The sequence below is a fragment of the Xenopus laevis genome, chromosome 9_10L (genome assembly GCF_017654675.1).
Source record: "Xenopus laevis strain J_2021 chromosome 9_10L, Xenopus_laevis_v10.1, whole genome shotgun sequence".
NCBI classification, from domain to species: Eukaryota; Metazoa; Chordata; class Amphibia; order Anura; family Pipidae; genus Xenopus; species Xenopus laevis.
The window spans coordinates 48,652,677-48,678,638 of NC_054387.1; the positions used below are offsets into that span (position 1 = coordinate 48,652,677).

Genomic DNA, 25,962 nt, shown 5'->3' on the forward strand with positions numbered 1-25,962 from the left:
ATAGAATCCCTTATCCGGAAACCCGATATCCAGAAAGCTCCGAATTACGGAATGCATAGACTCCAATTTATCCAAATAATCCAAATTTTTAAAAATGGTTTCCCTTTTCTCTGTAATAATAAAACAGTACCTTGTACTTGATCCAAACTAAGATATAATTAATCCTTATTGGAAGCAAAATCAGCCCATTGGGTTTATTTAATATTTACATGATTTTCTAGTAGACTTAAGGCGTGAAGACCCAAACTATGGAAAGATCCGTTATCCGGAATACCCCAGGTCCTGAGCATTCTGGATAACAGATCCCATACCTGTACTATAGAATGGCTCATTTTTTTAAATGTTTCTAAGCATTTTTTTCATGTTTTATTTTTTATAGGTTTTGGATTATTTACCTCCTTTTTTTGACTCTTTTGAGATTTCAAATAGAGGTCGCTGACCCCATCTAAAAAACAAAGGCTCTGTAAGGCTACAAATGTATTGTTATTGCTACTTTATATTACTCATCTTTCTATTCAGGCCTCTCTTATTCATATTCCAGTCTCGTCTTCAAATCAATGCATGGTTGCTATGATAATTTTGACCCTAGCAACCAGTTTGCTAAAAATTGCAAATCGGAGAACCCGAAATAATGAAAAACAATTAGATCTCTACATCATACTAAATTTATTTTAAAGATAAACAACCCCTATAATATGACGGCTTTTTTCTTTATTTTTTAATATGGAAAACTGTGCAGTACAAGAATATAATAATAATAATACTATAAATATACATACATATATTTTCCTTAGACATTACAGTATGGTTGGTTACAGATTAATGTGCACATAGAATGTACAGTATACCTAAACATCTCAGCCTGAAAGGCAGTTAGCGCAGTGGGTCGTGCATTAAAGACCCCAAGGGCCATGTCCCCTTTGCTGCCCTCACACAGTTGCCTCTCCAGATCCAGTGTCTCCGGCTAACAGGATTACCAGAATGGACCTAATTCCTCCTTTGCTGAGGTGCAGTAACCAAGGTGAGTAATCTGCTCGCTCTCAGTTCACCAGCAGGTCAGCTCCCTCCATCGCCTGCTACCCACGGGCCTTCTGTTGGTCGGAAATGGGAGGAAAGGGTTGTTCAGCAGGAACAGCGGTAATTGCACTATCTAGGTCAGCCCAATTCAGCAGGCAATAGACAGAAAACATGTAATATGAAGTATGAGGGCTTGTATTTATTATCGGTAGGTGCAGGAATGGAGTGTAACAGGGTGCAAAGTAGCTCCCCTAAAAGTGCCATACAGTACAGCTCATATGGGTACAGCTGTGTTATAAGGGACTGATCATACGTGAGGATAAGACAGCAGTCATTTTAATCTTATCTGAGGAAACCTTTACCACAAATATTGACCTAAGAGATCAAAAAATAGTACTGCAGCCTTAGATACACAGACCCACCCTGCGCCTGTCCTAGCCCTGTCTCCCCAACCAGACTCTCTGATCCACAAGCCTACAGGTGGGACGTGACCATTCTAAGGATACGTGGGGCTCAGCCAAAAACTTCCTGCTGTTCCAGTTAGACACAAACCCTGGGCCTCATCCATCATCTGGCACCGCGACAGGGAGGATTTATCATCTAATCCAGCGCTAACAGATATCACAATTAAACAACGTGTCATCATGGCACAAGGCTAAGTAGTTAGGGAAATTAGGAGCATTCATCACAGGTCCTGCCAATGCCCGATGAGATGCCCTCCCACTCTCTGTTTTATTATTATAGATGGTGCCCTTCCATTCATCAAAATGCAATAAATAGGGGTTACATTGTTACAAGCTATTCTTTGTTATTGTAGCAAGTCGGCACCATAGGAACCTCTGACATATATTATATTTATGAGACTTCATTATTACTGAACGTTCTCCAACACTGACATGTGTTACTTAAAATGCGCACAGAGACTGACCCATGGTGCCAATCAGGCCTGGACTGGCAATCTGTGGGTTCTGGCAAATGCCAGAGGGGCTGATATAAGGTCCCATAGAAAGTCAGTATTTAGTGGGCTGGTGGAGGCTGTTTGGGCCTCTATGTGGGCTGATTGGGCCTCTGTGTACCTCAAATGCCAGGGCCCATTTTAATTCTCAGTCCGGACTTGGTGCCAATGCCCATAGTGCTGCTAACTGTGCCAGGCTGGGTTCAGATCAGTGGTTGTTGAACCTCTTTGGTTTAAGACCTCCCTGGAGGTCACCTTTGGCCAGGGTTCACCTTTGCTCATAATAAGGTTACAGATGCAGGAAAACATTGGTGTAACAGCGATTCAGTTATCATTCCAATAATATCTAGGGCAGCAAATAAGTGTTCACCTCTCTCACATCTCACTCCAAATCATCATCATTTATTTATATAGTGCTGTCAAGATACGCAGTGCTTTGAATGACTTTATAGGTGGGCCTCCAGGTATATCTAGAACAATGATCCCCAACCAGTGGCTCACAGACAACATGTTGCTCACCAACCCCGTGGATTTTGCTCCCAGCAGCCTCAATACAGGTCTTTATTTTTTAATTGCAGGCTTGGAGGAAAGTTTTATTTACATAAAAACTAGTTGTGCTTAGGGTTGCCACCTTTTCTGGAAAAAAATACCAGCCTTCCTATATATTTATCTTTTTTCCCTATTAATAACATTGGGATCTACCACCATTTTTACCGGCCAGGCCGGTAAAATACCAGCCAGGTAGCAACCCTAACTTGTGCTGTCAAGCAGAGCCTCCTGTAGGCTGCCAGTCCACAAAGCAGCTAACACATAGCTAATCATAGCCCTTATTTGGCCTCCCCATGGACCTTTTGCATGCTTGTGTTGCTCTCCAACTCTTTTTACATTTGAATGTGGCTCATGGGTAAAAAGCTTGGGGATCCCTGATTTAGAAGAACAAATAGGCATTTTCACCCTAACTGGCCTTTAAGTAGAATCCCCCTTTGCTACTTCCCCAACCCCCACGCCCTGGGAAACCAGCCCTACAGTTTGGGAACCACTAAGACTGACAACCAGCAAAGGCAAAGATGTCTTAGTGACATGACAGTTAATAACCCCCAAGTCAGAAACAAACCAGTCCAATATATCCAAGATGGTCTGTCACTACCAACAATAAACTACAAATGACTCCCCCATACAGCATAAAATGTTATATATATGAAATTGTTGTAGTGTTATTCATTAAACTTTGAAGGGTAGCAAATAACTGTCTCCACAATTTTTTCAGGGCTTTCAGGAGTATCTTGGGCAGTCAAATGGCTTTCATCCCAAACCTCATCCTAACTGGCCAACAGGTTAGGCTTTCCAAGCCACCATTCCACTCCCCTCCCTGTTTGGGAACCAGCTTACATATCATATCACCAACTATATCAGCTCTTTTACACATACTTGCCCAATGCCCATTCCAGCCTGGATAACGTACCCAAAGAACGATGTTTTTTGTAAGATTTCTGTGCAAGGGCAATAATATTGTGGGCTTGGTGCCCACTTTATCTAGCAGTTAGAAACATCTCTTGCTTTCAGCCAAGTACCACCCTGACAGCTGGAAGTTAATTGGGCACCCCCAGCATTGTCATCCCCTTTGCCCAGCTGTGCTCCCACCTCATTACAGATACTGGAAGAAAACCAGAGGAAGGGGGGTGTTTGAGGGAGCGCAGCTCGGACAGGTCCACATTAATAATACAGGTTGGAGAATGCCTGCGGATATGTATTTTTTATGAAACCTCCATTTCCCGCAATCTATTTTGCATGGTGAATTGATGCCTCTATAAATGATATATTCAGTCCAGCTGGGAAATGGAATACATGGGCGGGGGAAATTATATGTCTTGTGTACCTGTCTAACCTTGGAGATTGCAAGGCTCTCACTATAATTCAAAAAATCCTGTGTTTTGCTTGATTTACCACCTCCTCATCTGAGAGGTGAGAACGTGAAGCTACAACCACATTTGCCCCAGGCCCTTAGCACCTGCACTAATGGTAACTCGGAGTGGAGTGGGCTCCTTTAATATGGGGGCCCCACAATAGGTGACTTGCCCTAGGTCCCTAGACCACTAAGGACTGACCTGTATATCTATAATATTACCATAGGATCCTGGGTCCTGAACCTCCTTCTTTCCACACAAAATCCCTGTGATGCCTCTTGCCTTCAGTACCTCAACCTCTAGTCCTCTCTACAGATTGGGCAAGGACACTCAGGTCTTGGCATTACTCTTTTATTGTCCCCTTATTTACTCTCTTGTGCTGATATTAGCACTAACTAATGCACTGTGAGCATGGTTTTGGCAGGAGGCACTGGCAAGTTACTAAATTGAGGCAGGCTGTGGTGATACAAGAGTTAAGTAAGGCAGGAGTTGTTGCTTTGCAGCAGCAGTGCCATCTACGTTTGACAACCTGCTTTACCCACATAATATCTCCTGAGCGCTGCTGCTCTATACTTTACCTACCTAGCAGAGCTTTTTGCCTCAACCATGCTTCTAAGAGGTTAAAGTATGACTGACCGACAGGAGGTATGTGGTGAAGTATGATGGGCAGGAAGTGTTGCTACGCTGGTTGCTATAACAGGTAGAATATATAGAGAAGAGGGAGATACAGGACTCAAGACAGACGGGAGGCATTGTTTACTAAGACTGATGTGACTTCTGTTTGACACAGCCACGAGTTAAGGTGGCCATAGACACACAGATCCTATCGTACGAATCGAGGATTCGTTCGATTTTCGGATCGTGTGTGGCGTGTGCCGACATCTTTCGTCCAGTGGAGATCGGTCGTTTGGTCGATCGGTCAGGTTTGATTTTGACCCGACCGATCCCGCCGGAGCCCACAGCACATCGTAATCGGATCGTTCGGCCATACGGCCGAACAATCAGATTACACCCGATATAGCCATGCTTGTTAATGGCATATCGGGGAAAGATCCGCTCGTTTGGCGATGTTGCCAAACTAGCGGATCTTTGCATCTATGGCCACCTTTAGCTTTACCTCCACCAACACAGTGCTCAAAGGCATTTCTCTGCCCCATCAACCTGGGGTTGCCACTCCCCTCAGCCTCCTGAGCTTCACTTATTGCCACCATTATTAGGGCAACTGAGAGCAGAATTTCCAGTTAAAAGCTTTAAGTTGCAAGGGATCTCACCTTGCAGTTCTAACAGCACAGCCGTGACTGCCTATGGCCCAGGAGACCTGGAAAAACCACAGTCAGGAACCACAAAATAAAAGGAATGCTCCCAAAATGTTGCACATGAGCACATAACCCAAGCTGATCAGAGCTCTGTACCCTTCTATAATGAAACAAGAATAGTTCATGATGCCTCCGCCCCTCTTTCTGGGCATACAAGCAGTAAACAAAGCAGCGGGCAGCTGGGGCAGAGCAGGAAGCCACATCTGTTCATGCCTGATAAGCTGAAATCAGGAAAGAACTTTCTATGGAGATGGGGCCACTTCACATGGTTCCATTTATGATATTAAAGAAATAAAAGTGCCGTCTGCTCAATTGCCTCTGCAAGAGAGAGGGAGACAGACAGAGAGAGACAGACAGAGAGGGTAAAGTTTTGAGACAGAATTCATCATTATTACAATTTGGCATGTGTTTTGTTTCACTGGAGGAGAAAAAGCAAAAAAAAACGGCAACACCATAATTCGAGTGTTTGCATGGAAAAAACACGTTTTTGCATCAGAAAAAAACACTGGAAAACTACTGATGCTTTCACTGCTGCAATTGGTAAAATGTTTGTGAAATGTTCTCAAAAACCTAGTGCAGAGACCCTCGGCTATTTTTCAGTGCAGGGCAGGACACAAAGTACTGAAGGTGCCATGTTTTAATCATCCCTTGCCTGTGTAGTGTGTTATTGCATCTAGCTTTAATAAATAAACCCAAATTTGCTAGACAACAGTTGCCCCTGATTTGTGACTACAGGTATAACCGGAAAGCTCCAAATTATGGGAAAGTTGTCTCCCATTGACTTAATTTTAATCAAATAGTTTAGTATTTTAAAACATATTTCCTTTTTTCTCTGTAATAATAAAATAGAACATTGTACTTGATCCAAACTAAGATATAATAAATCTTTATTGGTGGGAAAACAAGCCTATAGGGTTTCTTTAATAGTTAAATGATTTTTTCGAAGGTATGATGATCCAAATTACAGAAAGATCCCTTATCCAAGAAAACCCAGGTCCCGAGCATTCTGGATAACAGGTCCCATACCTGTAGTCATTATACCTTGCTAGCCTCCCCATTAGCATGCACATCCAGATAATGAATACACAGAACTCTTATTTTTGCTGCAATTTTACTACGTTAAAATGTATTGGGACCCAATGGTGCTGCTCATTAATCACTGACCCGGTTCATAGCGCAAAAGTGTAAAACATTAACGAAAGTTTGTCTTCTGCTCCTAACATATAGCAGTAATTAAATCATACGCCGTGTGGCGCCCACACTGTCAGAGGAGAGTGATTTTGTTAGAAATATGAATTTCAATGCCAGCGCCACTAATCCTCCCTCTCCTGACAGGCGCAGAGATACGAGACGGGAATTACTTACTGTTAATAATGTCACTATCTCTGGTTCTTAAGTTCAGCAATTAGTCAGTAAAGCCATATTTATACATTACCCACATTGCTCTCTGCCACTGCGGGCACTATGGAGATCATTTATTTATTATAAAAGAGGTTGAGTTAAAATATCTACGGAAACAAAGCTCTTGATATTCTAGAGGGGATCCTGTCAAATGGCTCTCACGTGGGACAAAAAATCCATTCCTGAAAAAGAGATGTATCTGTGTCTAAAAACATTAATAAAGAACAGAAATGCAGCAATAGTCCTGTCCTGCTTTATGGCTGAGATTCTAGCTATCTTTATAACTGATACCCATTTTAAGCAGCAGTCCTACCCTGCTTTATGGCTGATAATCTAGCTATCTTTAGAAAAGAGCATTCTGTCACAGTTCATAGTACCAAAATTATTTTGGAGACTTTAAATAATACAAATATTATGGCTTCAATCGTGGTTACATTTATTAACATGACACCAACGAGGCCTAATTAGAATGTCATTAAAATCGAAATAGAACTATTTATAATAGGGATGCACCGAATCCAGGATTCGGTTCGGGATTCGGCCAGGATTCAGGCTTTTTCAGCAGGATTCGGATTCGGCCGAATCCTTCTGCCCAGCTGAACCGAATCCTAATTTGCATATGCAAATTAGGGGCGGGGAGGGAAATTGCATGACTTTTTGTCAAAAAACAAGGAAGTAAAAGATGTTTTCGACTTCCCACCCCTAATTTGTATATGGTTCGGATTCGGTTCGGTATTTGGCCGAATCTTTAGCAAAGGATTCGGCCTAATCCAAAATAGTGGGTTCGGCCGAATCCAAAATAATGGATTCGGTGCATCCCTAATTTATAAGGGAGATTTGGTAATCTTTTCAAAAACCTTGTGAGATGGATTTTACTAATGGAAAAGCTAAATATTACAGAATGATCTCACACTTTCCCATGGATCCTTTTTCAAGCCAGCCTACAGGGGGCAGATCTATGAAAGAGTTGAGCCAATTAATGTGAGCAAATTGCATCTGATTTTTCTATAAGGCCAAGGGAATCCCTTGAAATTTTCTGAAATAAGAGAATATTTGGGCGTTTAGAATTCGGAATAAAAGAGTGGGACAATAAGCAAGTTACCCTGACAAATTATTCCATGATTAATTAAATGTACCGCTGGGAGCTAATTACCTGCATGGTGGGAAGGGGGGGGGGTGCAGCACAAAGCTAATGAATGCAGGAAGATGTGTTTGTTTATGGTGAAGGCACCAATCTCTAGTCTTAAAGCCTTTCAGAACCAAGTTCTGAAAACTGCATGCAGAGAATCAGCCCCTTACCTTGCCTGCACCCAGATCCATTGCGTTGGCACAGGTGCAGGCACATGCCAGGTTTTGGTGCTGAGATACAAACGCTTGTGTTATGGTCAATGTGATCCGCAGTGTGTGCCTGCCCCGGGCCGATAAAATAATGCAGGCAAGGAAGGAAGGAGATGGCAGCATAGGGGCTGATTCTCATCCTGTACTTTTCAGCTGGCCAAGATCTGACCCAGGCCTGGACTGGCAATCTGTGGGTTCTGGCAAATGCCAGAGGGGCTGCTATAAGGTGCCATAGAAAGTCAGTATTTAGTGGGCTGGTGGGGGCTGTTTGGGCCTCTATGTGGGCTGATTGGGCCTCTGTGTACCTGAAATGCCAGGGCCTATTTTAATTCTCTATCTGGACCTGATCTGACCCCATCTCGCCTTAGCCTAACACTGGATATGGAGTTGTGGAAAATGTAAAAATATCTATATATATTACAGGGGCAGTATATCCAATTTTCAAACAGGTACTTAATGAATAGGGCTTGTGCTGATCACATACCTCCCAACATTTTGGAAGTAAAAAGAGGGACAAAAATGTTTTTTCCGCATGTAGCGCAGCAATTTTTTGACCGAACCCCTTTCTGTGGCCACACCCCTAATTACCATGTTTGTTTTACAAAATTTGGCAGGTTATGAAAGTTTGAAAATATTTCTCCTTATTTAAACTGTGTTTTTGTGTCTCAAAATTGTTACAAAGTATCTTATTTGCACCTGTTAGCTGTTCTGGGCTTTCTGCTTAAAGCCAATTAAGTGAGAAACTTTGTTTCTTTTTCTGGCTGTTCAGTGCAGAGAAAAGAGGGACTTTCCAGTACAAATGAGGGACTGCGGGAGGTATGTCCGAAAAAGGGACAGTTGGGAGGTATGTGATCATATGTTTTAATCACACAAAAAAATCAAAGGTTTTCTTTATTTATTCGACTAATCAGGGCACAGAAACTGAAACCACTTTCACTATCTGTTTACTTCTGCCTAGTCACCATTTGAGAAGGAGTAGGTAGTAAAATAAATTACCAACCCACAGATAAACAGATTTCACTATAATGATCTGCTCCTTATCTGAATGCTTGACAAAACCTGCATGAGAAAGGGTTTAGTTTATATAGAGCTCATTCTGTCACAGTGTCACAAAGCCTATCTAAGCAGTCCTGCCTTCTTTCATGGCTGATATTGTAGCTATAGCTACAAGATCCACTTGTTTAGTGAGGTCCCAAAACAAGCAGAACTTTCCCCCGATTTGCCCACCCAAGCTAGGGTTAGTCTGATTGTTTGGTCCTAGATCCAAATCATTGGAGGCTCAGAATACTAGCCTTCGGGTAGAACTGCGTCAACAGGCCCGGATTTGTGGAGAGGCCCAGGCCTAGGGCGGCATGCTGCCCAACCACACCCACATTGGTTCAGAAACACTGGGGATGCGCAGGAGATACAATAGTTTTTTAAATTTCCCCTTGAGCCAATCCCCATTGCTGCGGTCCCAATGATGAAAATTTGAGTAAATAAAAGGGAGGAGACGGGGCGACGAATGGCAGTGGGCATAGAGGCGCCCGCCATGTAAATCCGGCCCTGTGTGTCAATGAGCTGATTCGGTCCTTGATCCAGGGGCGTATAAGATGCTGAATTGGTGTGAAGGGTCTGAATTGGCAGCTTCAATCTGCCCATGTATGACCCCTTTGAGATTCTAGCTATCATTATTGGTCTGAGGGCACATGGAGTGTGGCTATGCTACTCTCAGCTTGCGTATTTTGTAGCCTGAGAGAAGCAGATATGCTCCCTTCTTCAGCTCTGTTGATCGCGGCGACACACAGAGTTGATATTGCCCAAAACGCGAAAGCAGCCATTTTTGGACTAACCTCTGTGTCTGCCTGCAATCTGAAAACAACGCAGACTGAAAGTTGCAGAGCCAATGCTCCATGTACCCTCCAGGGCACTTTGCAGGCAGGAGGAGAGAAGGTGATCCACTCTGTGCCCCATAAGGATTGACTTTAATCCGCTAGCATGCTGTCACACACAGCAGAACAGTGCAAAGGTTGAACTCCACTCTAATGGTATGCGGGTCGAGAAATTCGACCCGTACCCGACTTGAACCTGCCCCCTCCCAACTCACACCCGGCCCACCCTTCCCCCTCTATTTATAGACCCACACCTGACCCGCAGTCACATCACGAAAGGGGCAGGCAAGAGCAATAACGTAACTAGAGGGGGCGGGCCCTGGTGCGTGATGCGGAGCCGGGCCTCCATCCCCCTCCGTACGCAATTTTCTGCCCGCATTTTAGTGGCGCTGCCTGGGGCCTAAGGGGGTGCGGGTCCTGGCCCTAAGGGGGTGCGGGTCCTGGCCCGCTAGCACCCCCTGCTCCCCCAGGACTTCTGCCACTGGGCAAGAGTCTATAAATTTAGGGGCCAGCAGTTCTAGGTCGGCGGTCGGGAAAGCAGTAGAAGAGCTCAACCCGACCTGCCCGTGACCCGAAGATTTTGTTCAAAGGTCAAAATAATAGTAAGGCTAGGGCCAGATGGACAGCAGATTTTTGGAAATGCGAGACTTTGCATTTCAAGACGAAATCCGCCAAGATGCTGGAGCCAACACAAGGCTTCTGGACGTGAGCACGTGGGACATAAGAAGATTTGGCTAATTGTCGGGGGCTGAAATCAGCCTGCAGATTTCAGTAGGCTGATTTCTGTCCCATCTGGCCCTAGCCTAATAATTCTGCCTGACTGCAGACAAATGTTTTAAGTTTTCTGATATCTCTTGTATTTAAGAGAAAATTGTTAGCAAAGGGTTAATAGTAATTGGGCCCCATGCTGCAGCCAATCACAGAGGGAAGGAAAGCTGTGGTTCATTATAACAAGCCCTGGAGAGTAAGTAATTGACTAAGCCGGACAGTTCATGCTAACGCTCCATTCTTCTTGACCCAACTAGATTAGATTTCGTGCTACTACTGATTGCGGTTTCTGTTCCCCATGCCACCCGATATTACTTATCTGCCTGCATCCATTTGAGTAGGAACCATTTATTTAGTGATTTTAAGGAACTGATGGACTCCCAAAGCTTTCCATAATTAACAGTTAAGATGTGATTTATTAAGAGATGCTATCCATGGGGGAATAACAATCTATCAAGATACCTACAGACTACAGCTCTGATAGAGATCTCTTGGTTGGAGACATCCCCTATAAGGAAGTAGATCACGTTAGATAAAGATAAACTAAGGGTTAAAAGTAATCCTGTCCAATCACAATTATTATAATGATCTGCATGCAGAGAAAAAATACAGCATACCGTAAGCTGGAGAACAGCTGTAGGTGGGCAGGTTAATGTATGTTCCCTTAAATATTCATCTATCCCAAAGTTCTATAACTGCATGGTTGGTAGATGGGGTAAACCAATGAGAAGTTTGGAGGAATCTGTTCAGAATAAACCCAAAATCTTTCGCTGCCCCATTCCATTTTGCACCTCTATATCTCTGATACTCCTGTTCTTTCTTGACATGAGGCTGATGCCAGAATGGGTTAATGCTGTGGGGTGGGGGTAGTTTAAACACGACTCGGCTCCCTTCTGGGCAGATGCTGGTGATGGTGGCAACAAGATTAATAATAACTAGGGAATGTTTTTAGGTCTAAGGTTTCCCAAGGGGAAGATCAGTAGCCTTTTTATTTTTTAGAGTTGGGAAAGAGATTTCTCACAGCTGGTATGATGCACTGATAAGATGTCCTTCAAACCCTCAGTAAGTCAGTCTGCTTCATAATGGGGCCACTCTGCACCCCCCCCCTCTCCTCCTCTGCTCCAGTAGACTCCTACACAATTGCTTATCAAAAGAAACCCAAGGTCAGAGAATACACAGAACAATTTCCTCTTTTGCTCCTAACCACTGTTTCATTAAGGGCTCCCATAATGGTTTGTGGTGCAAAGCCCAGCAGCCAACTTCCCATCAAGCTAACCGAGATACGGAACTGAAATCAGAGGCAGGCAGAAGGAATTTCGTGGTTTTAAGGGGACCACATATTATTGTAGAGGTGTTTGTACACAGGTTCCGTTAATTTACCCTAATTGGGGGTTGCTGAGTTATAATGCATAACTAGAGTAGGGGATCATGAACAATCATTGTGAAGCTTTGTGGAATAATGGATAAACAAAGAATAATAAAAGGACATTGGCTTGGTTATTCCAGAGAAATGTAGTTCTGGCGTGCTTTGCTTATAAGTCTTTATGAGGCCAGACCTTATTGAGAGTTATTTTGAAGACCTCAGAAGTGCAGTCACTTAACGGAAGGAATAAATTGATAAGCAAATGGATTTTAATTAGCAACTCAATCATTGCCGCAGAAAGATAAAAGTAATATTAATGGATTAACATGGTGCACTGCAGGAACCATAAAGCTTCAAAACACCATATTTGAGTGTTCCTGTCTGAAATTACAAGAAAATCACGTGAATGACTTGTAAATGAGGCAGGCTGATTTGGTCAGCTTGAAGGACTTGAAGGACTTCAGGAAGACTTTCTCCTCAACAAGCGACTCTCAGTCAATGGAAATTAATTTCACTCTTGGGAAGGCTTCATTCTAGAATCAATGTCCCCCCACTGTGAGCTTTTCTCAGTCAGGGGAAGGCTTTCTACCATAGACTTGATACATTCAGAGGCAGACTTTACTACTGAATGTGCACATTTCCTCGTAGTGAAGGACTATTACAGGGGTCCCCAACCTTTTTTACCCGTGAGCCACATTCAAATGTAAACAAGAGTTGGGGAGCAACACAAGCATGAAAAAGTCCTTTGGGGTGCTAAATAAGGGCTGTGATTGGCTATTTGGTAGCCCCTATGTGAATTGGCAGAGTACAGGAGACTCTGCTTGGCAGTATACTTAGTTTTTATGCAATTAAAACCTGCTTCCAAGCCTGGAATTCAAAAATATGCACCTGCTTTGAGGATAACGAAAGCAACATCCAAGGGGTTGGAGAGCAACATGTTGCTCACGAGCTACTGGTTGGGGATAACTGGACTATTATCTACTGTTAAAATTGACTTTGCCTCCAGTAAAGGATCCAGTAAAGTGAGCCTTTAAAGGATTGATTGTCTCTAACAATGTGATCTTTTTTTAGACACTAGACTGGGAGTCCCCAACCTTTTCAATCTGTAAGCAACATTCAGATGTAAAAAGAGTTGGGGAGCAAGGCAAGTATGAAAGATATTCCTGGGTTGTGCAAAATAAGTGCTGTGATTGGCCGTTTAGTAGCCCTTATGTGGACTGGCAGCCTACAGGAGGCAGTGCACTTGGTTTTTATACAACCAAATCTTGCCTCCAAACTAGGAATTAAAAAATAAGCACCTGCTTTGAGGCCACTAGGAGCAACATCCAAGGGGTTCGTGAGAAAACATGTTGTTTATGAGCCACTGGTTGGGGATCACTGCACTGTTTTCTTCATTGTTGGTGTGCCTCAAGGTTTCCACCAATATGCACTTCAATCCCACACAAATACTTTAATCTCCAGGTCCGTTTGCTTCTACAAACTTGTAGATAGTCTTCAGAATAAAAATGACTGGCTCATGCACAGGAAGTCTTAAGGCAGAGACACATGTGGAGAATCGGGGAGATTAGTTGCCCAGCGATAAATCGCCTCTTCTTTGGGCGACTAATCTCCCTGAACTGCCTTCGGTTTCCGAAGTCGCCGAAATTGCCTCACGAGGAAAGTGAGGGGAGATTAGTGGCCCAAAGAAGAGGCGATTTGTTGCCGGGCGACTAATCACCCCAAATCTCCACATGTGTCTCTGCCCAGAACATCTTCACTGCAGGCCTGTATCTGCCACTGGAAATTGGTCCAAACCTGGAATGTCTTTTGGTCAATCAAATGAGCTGGCATCTTGCCATGAAGACTTAAACAACAAGACAAACCTGTCTTTGCTTCCTACCTAATATATCTAAAGTCCCCGCCATATTTGCCAGTACGCAGCTTAAACACACAATTTAAATGTATAAATAGATGGAGGTTCAGTGAATAGTGCATCTGGTAAAAAATAACTAATGCACAAATCAGTGGATCTGTTTAACCTGTTGCCACATTTGTGCCAAATATCTATGCCCAGTGTTCATGAAAGGTCAGATAATATTGATGCACTCCAGTGCCAAGCTCTATAGAAGCCCCTATAGTCCTAAACATGTTAATAAGTGTGCTGCCATCTTGCCCTGCTGTTACCATTATGTCCTACTCTATGTCTTAGCCAGCTGTTGTCATCTAGACCTGTACTTGTTCATCATGTCATACTGCACCTAAAACAGAGCTATCTTCTCAGGCTCTGAAAAGCACAGAAGTGTCTGAGATACTGGAGATGTTCCTCAAGGTCAGGTCCAACCAATGACCTATAAAGTCAATACCCTTTTGACCCAGTGTTAAAATCCATGAAGATATGGCTGTGCGTGAATCACTCTCTGCATTATTCTTATTGTGATCTGACATCTCTCTAACACATCTGTGTGAGCAGCCACCTGGGAAATGAGTTAATTAGCTCCGAGTCCTGTCCTATCAGTAACAGCTGATTGTCCTGGTCTGGCTCAATGCAAGCGGCTGCGTTTAATCTGCCTGCAACGCTCCAGTGCGCCTTAATAAAATTATAACTTCTCACAAGCCTCACCAGTCTAGCCTTGATATGAAATGTGACGCCCTTTAAACATTATTCCTGCCTTGCCCCCCATAAATTAGAACAGCAGGGAAATGCATCATTTAAAATGGCTGCTTTTGTGAACCATAAACATCAACAAAAGGAAAATATTACCTTATTTCATAAAAAAACATTGTCATATACTGAATCTCTGTGTGACAGCCCAATCTGTGGGTTCTGGCAAATGCCAGAGGGGCTGCTATAAGATGCCATAGACAGCAGGGTCGGACTGGGCTCAGACCCACTCTACACAGCTGGCAGCCGTCTTCTGCGCTCCTGACCTCCCTTTCCCGACCAATCTCATGAAGAAATGATGCACAGGTATGCGATGGCTTGGGTTGGAGGGTTGGGAAGGAGGACAGAAAAGGATTTATGGCTGGGGAGGAGGCCCTGTGGTGCAGCCCCGGTGAGCCCAGACCCCACCCTAGTCTGATACCCCAGTCACTATTTATTGGGCCTGTAGAGGGACTGATTGGGCCTCTGTTTACTTGAAATGCCATGGCCTATTTTGAATCTCAGTATAAATGTATTAAGAGTTAAGACATATGGACAGGATCTGCCTTGTTGTTAGCTCTATATACATAATATCGCTGTGCAAGAGCAGAAGACCACAAGTAGAAATTCCTTAGCAGAGGAGGCAGGAGCAGCATCTTGCCTGTTCCCATAGAAACAGGAGGTTGCGCCAACGCTGATGTACATTCTCCCAAAAGGATCTCCAAGGACACATGCCAATTAAAATATCTCCTATGCCTCTCAACACATATCTGCATGTAGATGTGCCACTTTATTCTGCACAGGCTCTGAGCTTCCTCTGCATAATTATATACCCACAGCCACATGCTTATATACCCTCAGCCTGCCCTGTGTATTGCAACCCACGGCTTATGTCAACTACCTTTGCTGTATGCTGTTCTGTGACCACTGATTACTTCAACACCCTCCTGTCCTTGCAGATACCCTCTTTCCTGTATATTGGCACTCTGCTCTGCATTCTGATACCCTGCTCTGTATATAGCAACCCGCTAATTACATCAACAGCCTCCTCTCCATGCAGATACCCTCTTTACTGTACACTGGCACCCTGCTCTGCATACTGGCACATACTGCTGGATGATGCACATGAGCAAAAGAATTGCTTCTCATTTGCGTTCTTTCCTGACAATGGGGAAATGCAAATTTTGATTTGTCATTTAGCAAAGCCCGAGGCAATCCATTTCAGAAGGCAGCAGCTAAAAGCAGAGCAATTTATGCACTATTAATGAGCCTCTAATTATCCACATATTAACATCCAGTAATTATTTATTAGCAAGTTATCATCTGTCTATCTGAGCACCTCCAGCCCTGCGTCTCCTGTCAGTGACTTTCCATTACCCTGTCCGTCTCTCTTGTTTTTCTGTCCGTCCATCTTACTGACCGTCTCTTTCTTTAATTATCCTTTATGTTGAGAAGGCAGCTGCAAATAGGCGAGTTAGAGCTGCAGCCTGAGTGTCTGTAAAGGGACATGTGAGTGTTACTGTAAGGAGACATGTGAGTGGGGCAAGTGTAGAGACACTGTAGGGAGACGTGTGAGTGATGGAAGAAGGGTTTTAAGAAGACCTGTGAAAGATGGAAGAGGAGTTATAAGGAGACATGTGAGTGGGGCAAGTGTAGACGAAACACTGTAAGGAGACATGTGAGTGATGGAAGAAGGGGTGTAAGGAGACATGTGAGTGGGGAAAGTGTAGGAGAGGCACTGTAAGGAGATGTGAGTGATGGAAGAGATGTTTTAAGGAGACGTGTGAGTGATGGAAGAAGGGTTGTAAGGAGACGTGTGATTGAGGCAAGTGTAGAAGAGACACTGTAAAGAGACCTGTGAGTGATGGAAAAAGGGTTGTAAAGGAGATGTATGTGTGAGTAGGAGAGACACTGTAAGGAGATCTGTGAGTGGGGCAAGTGTAAAAGACATCGTAGAGAGACATGTGAGTGATGGAAGAAGGATTGTCAGGAGACATGTGAGTGGGTCAAGTGTAGGAGAGACACTGTAAAGAGACCTGTGAGTGATGGAAGAAGGATTGTCAGGAGACATGTGAGTGGGTCAAGTGTAGGAGAGACACTGTAAAGAGACCTGTGAGTGATGGAAGAAGGGTTGTAAAGGAGACGTGTGAGTAGGAGAGACACTGTAAGGAGACCTGTGAGTGGGGCATGTGTAGGAGAGAGACTATAAGGAGACAATTAATAATAGCTGCCTATATTGTGAGAGACAGGATTATGACTGTATTTGCATGGTTTCATCTCAATACAGACTCTATATAAAGCTACTTCTTCTGCAGTTCCACAGAAGTGGAATGAGATGGACTAGCACCCAGGTTATATAAGGACATTACTGTCACCCCTACATTGTTCCAAAAGCTGCTTGTTCCCAACCCTGCTGTGCTGTTGGTTTTGGGATCCCCAACCCCCCCCCCCCAAAGATCTGCTGACCTGTGATTGTGAATGGCTGGGGCTGTGCCTACCCTGGGACAAGGAAATATCATAGATGACAAGCACCAGGGAGACCAGATGCCCCACAGGAGGGATTCTACCCTAAAATCCACTCACTCAGGCAGCCTGACAGACATTAACTTGTTCCCTTTCCTATTTCCTATCCTACTATCCTAGTAGTGATGTGAGGGTTGACCACAGGTTGGGAGGGTTCAATTAGAAATTTGGGCCAACCATTGGGGGTAAGGGTTGGACTGCTCCAGAAGATTCCCTGTCTTGGAACCAGAGGTGTGCACAGAAGTAGTGTATAGAGTGAGAACGTGCAGGTACAGGTTGGACTCTACAGTGGCAACATTTTTCGGGTTATGGTTGTTGCAGGTCAGGGTCGGGAAGGGCGACAGTTAAGGTTTTGCAAGGGGGTGGTTGGGTTTTCCCTAACCCACACATCAGAGGTGGGGGAAAATGAATAAATAATTGTATGCCACCCACCTCTCCTGTTCTATTACTGAAGTCTTTGCAGAAAACGATAGGACTACACACTTTTGCAAAGAAAGCGCACAGTCCTAGCAGCTTCTCAATGAAAATTCCAAAACAGTTGGTGTCTGGAGGGGAAGACAGGCAGCGGGGAAAAATACATCCAGCACAAAGGTCCTGGGAAGAACACTGGCTACAGGACAATACTCACTTTTGAAGTCATGGGCCTCCACTGGCTACAGGATCTGCCCAAAATAACACTCACACCCTTGCTTGATATGTTACACTGTCATTCAGTACCTCTCAGTTTGCTTATTCTATTCACTAGAGATCACAGTAATGTAATCATGGGGGTCCCATACTCAGAGCTGCCATCTGGGGATACTAGCGCTCACCACCCAAATGGCCCAGATGACCACTGGGCTAGTAACTAGGACGAGGGCTCTGCTAACTTAATAGTATGGGGCCCCATGATTACTGATGGCATTTCTGCACATCTGCTAAGTTAGCAGGACAACCCCCAAGGGTCTCCAATTATTAGGATACTGGTCAAGTGCACTCCATTCTGTTTCCCACTCTAAGGGAGAAAATGCTCAGCGACAGCTCCCAGCATCCCTTGCTAGCCATTATCTAATGCTAAGATTACAGTACAGGAAAAGTCGGCAGCTGTAAATTCCCTAAATATGATCTTTTTTAGGATGACAGTCCCCATACTGGGATAGACTGTTTCTTCTGACTTGCAAAGCCTTCTGGGATGAATACACCCACCAGTTCCACTCTGCTGCCACCAGAGGGGGCTGTGCAAAAATCTATCAGCACAAATGTCTTGATGTCGGGGGGGGGGGGGGGGGGTTCTGAATTAGACAGGGTTAACTGACCAGAAAGTGATAGAGTCATTTCATTCATATCTTTCTAATGGCTCCTTTGTTTTATAAAACCGACCGTCCCTGCTGGTAGGACATGCCCCTAACCAACAACCTCCTCCTGTACAGTATGTATTCCTGTCAGCTACAACACGCACACAGTCACACAGGGCCTGTTAATTAAGATAATTTCCTCTCATTTCATTGGCTCTGACAGATAAGTGAGTCTCCGGGCAGGAAGCAAGTTAATTAATATCTCAAACGCTTGTCTTGTTCTCTGCGCAATGACTGTCAGCGCCGCTGATTTACAAAGTAGGGTAATTGAATTTATTATTTGTGAAATAGGCCCCCTGGCACTTCTCCCAGAGCTAGGGTTCCCATCTTTTCTGGGAAAAAAAACGGCCTTCCTATATTTTTATGCATTTTACCTATTAATAACATTGGGATCAGCCATCAATTTTTACCAAGCAGGCCGGTAAAATACCAACCAGGTTGAAACCCTACCCACAGCCTGCTAACCATGGGCAATCCTGATACGCGATCTGATTGGCTAGTGCTCTAGTGGAATTTGCAGCAATGCAGACAAGCAACTAAATAAAGATTGTTGCCTCAGATACTGCTCTTCTGCATGGAATGAAATCCCATTTCACTATATATTATACTCATGTCTGTCATAGGCAGAACGTCCAATCAGAGAAGAGCAGGGGAAACCTCATTCATTTTAATTCATGCATTATTCTATTATTCTACACAGGACTAATACTCGGATACGCTGATATTTCAGTGCAGCAAACATACCTTCCTCACTCATGAACACAGAATAATGAGGAACAGTCACTTCTATATCATCCTAAATAATGATGATATATACTGCCACCTAGTGACTCCTAGTGGTAATACACATTTATTACATTATTACCAAAGTTATAGGTTTACAAAAGTCGGGAGACAAAGAATAAATCTGATCATACAAAGAGATACATAATATAACAGTATCTGGTTCATCTAAGGGCCAATGGAACAAAGGGAGCAAAATTGTGCCCCAGTCAATAGAAGGTGTTGGAAGTGATTGAGGGCATAGGAATAAATATATTGCAAAGGAATGTTCTGGGCACATAATAAGCTATATCCTCATACTGTACTGTCTAAGAGGGAAACAATGTAGCACCTCCCCACCCATATGTATAAATACAAATATACAGAGAAGGAATGTTCTGGGCACACAATAAGCTATACCCTCATACTGTACTGTTTAAGGGAACCAATATTTTACTTCCAACCCATATGTATAAATACAAATGTACAGAGAAGGAATGTTCTGGGCACACAATAAGCTATATCCTCATACTGTACTGTCTAAGGGAAACAATATTTTACTTCCAACCCATATGTATAAATACAAATGTACAGAGAAGGAATGTTCTGGGAACACAATAAGCTATAGCCTCATATCCTCTAAGAGGGAAACAATATGACACCTCCTATCCATATGTATAAATACAAATATACAGAGAAAGAATGCTCTGGGCACACAATAAGCTATACACCCATGCTGTAATGTGTGAGAGAAACAATATGGCAATATCCAACCATATGCATAGATACAGATATAAAAAGAAGGGAATTATGCTTGGAACAAAACAGTGAGATGAAGGCGCAGAATCCTGTGCATAGCATTATGTGGGAATACTTCATGCTTCTACTCAACGGGGGGGCCCTACAGTCAGGAGATACACTAATAGGTACTGTGTGTCTTTGGGGTGGAGAAACCCAAAGATAAAGCAGCAAAATGTTAATTTGCCGCACAAAATTGCAGACAGGAATATTCTAAAACTGCTGAGTTTGTGACCCCCAGGCATTCCATGTAATTTCACTCTTAGTAGGCTTGAGTAGAGAAGGAACCTATCATGGTTCTGTATCTTTATCTTACAGTATAGATACAGACTCACTGGTACTGTAACCTGCCATCACAGACTTGCAGTCCCACTTTTGAATGAAATGTTCCATGCCCCACTAAATGGAAGCTGCCCCACACATGACAAGACTTGGCCCATAGCATGTAAGCTGCCATGACATTTTTCTAGCCCAGCCCACTGCTTCAGTAACAGACTCTTTGTCCCACCCCTTGTAGACTGCCGTCAGTGAGTTCTATTCCCACCCACTGCTTGAGTTAGGCATTACAGACTCCCTGTCCATGAGCATTCTGATGCAGTTTTAGGAACTGGAAATATTTGCTAATTATTAGTTAAAAAGCAGTTCTGTGCTAAAAACAGGGGCAATTCAAAATACTCAAATTTCTATTTATATTAAATAAAACATTTAGTGTTCAGTTCCCATTTCAGATTGACCCAATCTATTCCTAGACGTTAGGAGGGTTTGACCCATTAAGGACCCATTTATTTGAGTTAAGGAATGAATATGTGTTCAGGTAGTGTGATATTAATGCTGCCCGCTAACAAAGGCAAAAATTCACTGGAATCCTGAGTTGCCTCCAGGAAGGGAAGGTGCCAGTTTTAATTACACCTTTCCCTGCCAGACTGGCCAGCACCAATATCAGCTCATTAGAATCCGCTCCCATTAAAGATTATAACCCCCCACCTATCAAATCAGATGAGAGAGGAGGGAATGAAATATAGTTATGGTAAAGCTTCTTATCCCAGCAATAACCTGCCACCGCCCGACCCTCCCTTCCCAATGCTGTATCTTTTCCCCAGCGGAACCCTGCAGCAAAAGCGGCGATTAGCATAATTACTCACAGTCATTAAGTATGGCTGCATTACATATGCAAATCAGGAGCAGGGGGTAGGTGCCAGCATCACAGCCTCACGCAATCAGCTGCAGCGTTTGCCGAGTCGGGAGGAGATGGCATCTCGCGAGCTGGGTTGATGCAAACCAGAGATATTTCCAAAGCAAAACATACAGGGAGCGGCCTATCAGGGGATTCAGAGAGAGACAAAGGGAAGAGGGCATTAGAGGTTGGCACTGAGCAAGTAGGGCAAGGCAACAAGGATTGCAAGCTCTGTGGTACAGAATTTCCAAGTGAATATTAAAGACAAACTTAAAACATTATTATAGAACACAGATGATATATTAAAGGGAGCAGGTTTGCCCTGAGCAGTGCTGCGGAATATGTTGATACAGGTACGGGACCTATCCAGAATACTCGGGACCTGGGGTTTCCAGATAACAGATCTTTCCATAATTTGGATCTTCATTCCTTAAATCTACTAGAAAATCATGTAAACATTAAAGAAACCCAAGATGCTGGTTTTGCTTCCAACGAGGATTAATTATATCTTAGCTTGGATCAAGTACAAGCTAATGTTTTAGTATTACAGAGAAAAAGGAAATCATTTTTAAAAACTTTAATCCTTTGTATAAAATGGAGTCTACGAGGGACTGCCTTTCAGTCATTTGGAGCTATCTGGATAAGGGTTTCCCAATATCGGATCCCATACCTGTACTTTAAAAACATGTGTTCATGACTATAATGATATGATGATAAAGATCGGCAAGGGGAAAAGTGAATGAATCTAGAAAGTCAGGAACGGTGTTATACCCACAGAAACCTGACAGAAGGTGCCATGCAGCTGGTACATGCTCCATTTAGATACGAAGAATCAGGAAGAAACCAACTGGCCCATTACTCTGCTCATGACATTTCTGGGCACCTTCTAAGGGCAAGTAGCCAAAGGCTTTATAACCCACTAGACTGGAAACTGGTTTGATGTCTTTCCCCCCAATTCTCTAAGATGTGCAGCAGTGAAGGGGTTAAATCTTGCAGCGCTGGGCTGTCTGCCCCCTGCCAACGTACTTATACCCCCACCCCCCAAGCCTCATGGGTTTCTGGCAGAACCGCAGCTGGCCATGTAACTGACAGGGTACGGAGGAGACGGACATCCCATTGTCTGCTCAGCCTGGCATGATGCCCAGTCCCCACATCACAGCTTCCCTGGCATAAAACAAACTGACATGCACCTCCTAATGTCTTTCTTTTGTTCTGAGAAATGAATTTGCAGTCTGTCAGACTTTAACTACATCTCCCAGCAGCCCCTGCCATCCAAGAGCCAAACAATAAAAATGCCCAACACATTCTCCCCAAAACCCATTCAAAGATTCACTGGGGATCAGTGTTTATGGGAATGCGCAGTGGCGTAACTACCGGGGAGCAGGGGGTACGATTGGGCCAGGGCCCGCACCCTATCAGGGTCCCCCGGCAGCTCGCGCGCCACGGACTTCTTCAGTAATTCCGGGGTTATGGAGGGGGGCGGGGGGCCTGACTGCACGTCCCGCACCAGGGCCTGCCCCCCTCTAGTTACATTACTGGGAACGCGCCAGTAGCAACGGAAAATATTTAATTAGTGATGGGCGAATACATTTGCAAATTTTTCAGCGAAGTGAAATGGGACAAATTCGCCCAAAATCCAAAATCCATTTTTCCCCAATATGCGCCCAGTTGATTTGGCAGTCTCTACATGTGAAGTACTGTCTCATGCAATGGAGATCGTGGAATGAGCATGTGCTTCCTACATAGACTGCACAAAGGGAAGCTATAATGCAAGTACTTTGGTGTCTAATCTGATAATGACATTGTGGTTTTTACAACCACAGGCGAATGGGCTATTCTGATACCCACTGTATGCAGCAGTCCTGTCCTGCTTTATGGCTGAGATTCTGTCATTCTGTAAAGCTGGCCATAGATATAAAGATTTTTTTAAACATCTTTTCATTATCGTGAGACCACGATTATCTCAAAATGATCGTTTAAATGTACGATTTGTCCATCAACTAAAAAGACCATTTCAGGAGATATTGCCAGGAAAACTCTGGGTAGCTGCCTGCTTGGCCCTGAAAACATAGATAGATTGCACTGAGACCGATAAAATGTTTTAACCTGGCCGATCAATTTTCAGATGTCGGACGAAAAATCGTAAGATGTACGATCGTTCGATTCCCACTAACTTCGCCATAATTTGATGGATTGGTCAGATTTCGCTAAAATCGGTCGCTCACCAAAGAAAAATCTTTGCGTCTATGGGGACCTTTACTGTGAAAACAGTTCCAATCTCAACAGTCACATAGCCTACAATTACAATAGAGGTCCATGAGGAGCATTTAAGGGGTTGTCCACCTTCCAATACTTTTTTTTTAAAGAACAGTACCATCAAAAAATGAAAGTGTTTTAAAGTAATAAAAATATAATGCAGTGTTGCCCTGCACTGGTAAAACTGATGCGTTACTATTGTTTATATTTGGTGTTTCTGTTCCTTTACGTTCAACTGGATGGTTCACCAGAAATACAGACTTTTTCTAGTTACTTACTATTTTCTATTTGTTTTTCTAATATGGAAGTCTAAAGTTTTATTTTTCAACTTCTTATGTCTTTCTGGAGTGGCTCTGCGAGGGGGGTCACCAATAGTGATGTGCGGGTCAGGAAAAACTGAACCTGCACCCGATACTAGCCTATATAATAAACCTGCGTTATCTCGCTCTTTGCACTTCTTATGAGCAAGCCTCTGGTTCCAACCTGTGGGCAACTGTAGGTTTTGCAATATACATCAATTAAAAAATATGAAGACTTTTCATGAGTTTTAATGGTTTGGAACAGTTACCTAAGCCTAGCCCCCTGCTGATCTGTCTGACTACTTTGCTGAGCCGTCTGACTACTGTTCCTTTGTATCAACAGCCAATTGTCCTTAGCCTGTAGCCTCCAAACCCCACAATTCCCTGCACACGTGATTTCAATAAGGAAAGTAACATCACAGTACAATGCATTGTGGGTTATGTAGTTCCTGCATGCTGTCTGTAAGCTGTGGAGAAGTTGTTACAATTTGTTACATCAGTGTTTAGTCTCTCTTTCCCTGCCAGGATTTCAGGTAATACAGAAAGAGAAGAATTGTTAAACAGCTTGATTTCAGCATAGAAAATGGCATTTATTCATACTTTTTGAAGAAACGGGTAACTGTGATGGGTATATTAGGGCAAGGTTTTTACGTTGCGTTTTTAAAAACGTACAGCCGATCGTAAGCCCTATTGAAAATATAGGAATACGCCCTATAGCAGTTCCCACGGGGCGCTTGTGAGCCAACATCCGCCACATGACACCAGTATTCGCGTTTTTTAGCAGAAACGCCAATACGCCAAAGAAATGCCATATTATTGAACTCTCTATGGGATCTGCAGGTTTGGAAATACACTTTGCTGAAATATGCTGCGTATTTTCAACATGGCAGTCAAACTCTCGCGAGATGGATTTCGCATATACATATTTATGGCGTTGAATGCTGGTGACGTAATTAACGTAAATTGTTTTCCACTTTTTTTTTCCACAAAAGTTTACTAAAATTCTTCTGAGTAGAATTGTGGGGAACAAGAAAAAACAGAAATGCATGTTGGGAAAAGAAAACTACAGGCTGAAAAACGCATATTATCATGCGTGTGTGGTTTCATTGGCATATATACACTCAGCCGCACATTTTCAAAAACGCAATGAAAAAACGCCACGTGTGACCTTGACCTTTCTGTGTTATATGGGACTTTTTATCAAATTTTGGTTTGGAAGCAGAAGTTCCCCTTTAAAGGCAGCATTTATAATTGATACAATAGTTGCTAATACTCCACAGAAATGTATCTGGATCACTGAACTGAAACACCAGACACAGGAACATTAAACTTCAATTTTGGAGAAACAGTCAAGGGAAGGCCCTCCAACTCTGTCCCGACAGCCCATAACGGCATCTCTAATTGGTCCATGTATAAGCAGTTTTATGCCACAGTCATGGATCTGATATGAAACCCAATGTTTATATCACTATATGAGCAGAATGATTTACATAAGGTATAAATCCCAATCCCATAAAAGTGTGAAAGGAGTAGCTGAGTATGTGTTAGTGGGAAAAGCAGATTTTATCCCAATACTACTTTATATAATTGGGATCCGCCACTGGGTTAATCAAGCGAGCACCCCCCCCCCCAAATAAATTAATGCAGGGGGAATAGAGACACAAAACAGTCCCATGAGCTTAATTAAGGGAAAATGCTTACCCGTGCTAATTAATTAGCATTTAATTGCCTTCCTCCTATAGGGCTGCGCTGGGGAGAATTCTCGCTCTTTAGCTTGTGCGTCGCCAAAAACTCTATTTCCTTATTTTCTTCCCCTTTGGTTTCCCTTTAGCTGTTTTTTTGTCAGCATGGCTGTATTTCCCCAGTCGCTGGGTGGATATTCCAGGGGGCTGCGGGGAATGATGGCTCTATTGGAAGGTGCAGTGATTCTCTTCCGGTGCCAGATGGGGCTGCTGAGAACGTCAAGAAGCGAGAAGTAAAGAATCGAGGTCAGGGAAGGGAGGAGAGAGAAAGAGAGAGAGAAAGATGGTGAGTTAAAGAAGGAGCCATTCCTGGAAACATGGATTCATATGTAAGTTTGCTTTATTTATACGCATGTTTGGTTCCATTACAACTCCCAGCAACCCTCCCACCAGTGAAACCTCGATTTTAAGTTCCCTGATTTTAAGTTTTCACACATTTTTTTATTTGTGGTTCCACCAATTTATAATACATTTCAATGGGTGCATTTCCCTGATTTTAAGTAATGTTGTTCTGGATTTTA

At 43.4% G+C, this 25,962-nt stretch overlaps 1 protein-coding gene across 2 annotated transcripts in view; it reads right to left on the reverse strand.

The window, feature by feature from the left end:
• The window catches only part of tnrc6c.L (trinucleotide repeat containing 6C L homeolog), a 112,264-nt gene extending 86,552 nt beyond the window's left edge, over positions 1-25,712 (reverse strand). Inside the window, exons 1-2 of one of the 2 annotated variants that reach the window (XM_041576974.1) lie at positions 25,401-25,712; positions 21,113-21,286 (exon numbers count right to left, since the gene is read on the reverse strand). In XM_041576974.1, the coding sequence (XP_041432908.1) occupies positions 21,113-21,133 (21 nt within the window). In that variant the 5' untranslated portion in view covers positions 21,134-21,286; positions 25,401-25,712. The remainder of the gene's footprint in view (positions 1-21,112; positions 21,287-25,400) is intronic. The other variant, XM_041576973.1, reaches the window with a different exon arrangement.
• Between the last annotated feature and the right edge of the window lie 250 nt (positions 25,713-25,962).